General features: G+C 53.6%; 1 protein-coding gene across 1 annotated transcript; it reads right to left on the reverse strand.

Moving 5' to 3' along the window:
• Positions 1–892: 892 nt before the first annotated feature.
• Positions 893–1,547, reverse strand: SDRG_12563 (hypothetical protein; the record flags this gene model as incomplete). Its single annotated transcript, XM_008618636.1, has 2 exons — positions 893–1,150; positions 1,194–1,547. The coding sequence occupies 2 exons, from the start codon at positions 1,545–1,547 to the stop codon at positions 893–895; spliced, it is 612 nt and encodes a 203-aa protein (XP_008616858.1).
• Between the last annotated feature and the right edge of the window lie 772 nt (positions 1,548–2,319).

Genomic DNA, 2,319 nt, shown 5'->3' on the forward strand with positions numbered 1-2,319 from the left:
ATTATTAGGCAGCAGCCTTCTCGACAAGGCTCGTTGGTTTGACATAACACACAAGACAGTAATGCTCACTGTGTCTTCCTCTAAAAATATATGCTGACTGGCATATGATCCATCCACTAATTTCTATATGCTGAAATAGTTGCCGCAGGGACATCTGGTACGATCACGATTTATTAGTCACAAGTCTCAGCACCCAATAACAACCGACAAGCAAGCCAAATGCATAAACGCAATACTGCGTGGAAATGTTTTAGTAAGATAAAAAGCCGAACCCATCTGGCAGTTGAATAATTATCTTGCACGTCCTGCATCAGGCTTAATCATTTTCCGCGATAAAAAAAATAGTGATCGTCAATTTACAAACTACTAGGCACGAGCCTGATTCCGACCCAGTCGAGCGCGACGAAGCCTAGATGGCGATGTTCGGCAAACAGCATAAGGTACAGTGACTATTGCGACAAGCGCAAGTAGACAGTTGTGTTACATTCACAGCAGAGATATGAACAGGATTTTTCGACCCACCCAACCCAGCCCCTTGGTTGAAAAATATGCTTCGACCCACCCAGACCCAACTCATTGTCCGGGCAGGTCAATCTAACCCAACGCGACTTCTTTTTGTTTTTGAGGAAGGAGCTATAAAACAAAATGTCGTCGGCGACATTGCGCAGCTTCGTAAACGTGATGCCAGCATCTGGGAAGTTACTTTCAGGCTTGGCACGCACGGCGGAGACACCGAACGACTTTAGCGCAGGCATACTCGTTTCTTTCACCACTCTTTTACGGAGTAGGAGATGCGCTCTTCGGGGGCAACCTTCATCGCCAAAAGTAGCGCTCAATCTCGATATCCACGCAGCTGGCGCTGGAATCTTCGGGCATCTCGTCGTCACACCAGTCAACGGTGAAGAGCTTGCGCTTTGCGCCGCGGTCCGTCGTTGCCGATGAATGGTTTGTGGCGTCCTGCGTCAAGGTTGATCGGCGTCGTGCTGAAGATGCCGTACTCTTTCAGAATAGACGATGTCTCGTTCTTAATAAAGATCGCAGTGTGCGGCTCGTTGGAGAGACTCCGAACGCCAAGTACTTGATCCACGAGCTTCCAGTCGTACGTGATGTAGGAGCACGTGAGCGAAATGAACGACGTGCTGGATATCGGCTCGGTCCACATGTCGACCGTCGCGCCAACCCTTGCTGGCAACGTGGGCCTGGAGGCGCGGCTTGAGCATGGCTCGCGCTTCTTTGGCTTCGACAGCTAGGGCGCGCTGGACCGTCGTGGGTTGGGCCAGCACGTCTTTGGCGAGGAGCCGCGCTCTGCTCTTGAGGCCAATATCGAGCATCGTTTGGGCAAAGGCCATGAAGCTGCCACCCTCAGTGATCTTAAAGGGGTGAAGATCCTCGGAGAAGAGGGCCAAGGCCACGTGTGCGCGCTTTGCTGCCTTCTTCGCCTCCGCGTTCACCGTGAGGGTCATCGCGTGGTTCGAGATGCTGGTCTGCGTTGCTGGTGCCGGGCACTTGTGGCGGTTGAGCGAGCTTGTACCAAAGGCGGATTGCATGGTGAAGACATGAAAGCACTGCTTGCATGCCACAAAGTAGAATCCAGGGGCTGTGTTTTTCGCAGCCTTAACGTTGTTCTTGAGCACCCAAAGCGGTCCCAGCACGCGGACGTGACTTTCGGTGGTTTCTCCAGCTTGAACTGGGGGTTGCGCAAGGAAAGCGCGCGTCCGATGGCTCTGGCCTCTGCAGCAAGCTCGAGCTTGTTGGGCGTGTTGAGCGTGTTGGGCGTGTTGGGCACACGTTGAGAGGGAGTCGTAGGGACAGGCGCAGTGCTTGGTCCGGGAGACGAAAGCGAGTTACGGATTGAGGACATGATGATCACCGCAAGAAGACTCAAGTGTTGTCGAAAGATGACAAAACTGAGGTCATTATTCACACATATTAGCTGTCGGCATTCACGAGGCGGGAGTCGGCGGAGATCTCGGTGGCATGACCGCATCACGCATTCAGATGCCACGAGTCGTCATAGGACGTCGTCGCCATTCGCTGACGATTACGTGATCAAAGCTGGATCGGCATGGGTCAGGGCCGCTGCCCATGCGCCACCCGGACCCAACCCATGTTTTTTTCGGGCCGACCCAACCCAACCCGGCACACCACAATTGTTTTTCGACCCACCCAGCTCGGCCTACGAGCCCGGGTTGGGCCGAGCCGAGTCATGGGTCATGGGCCAATGGGTCATTTTGCAGATCACTGATTCACAGAGCGTGCGCGACCATCTTTTTCCAAGATGTGGACGCGGGAACTGGACAAGCTCCGTAGGACAACGGC

Source organism: Saprolegnia diclina (genome assembly GCF_000281045.1).
Source record: "Saprolegnia diclina VS20 unplaced genomic scaffold supercont1.50, whole genome shotgun sequence".
NCBI classification, from domain to species: Eukaryota; Oomycota; class Saprolegniomycetes; order Saprolegniales; family Saprolegniaceae; genus Saprolegnia; species Saprolegnia diclina.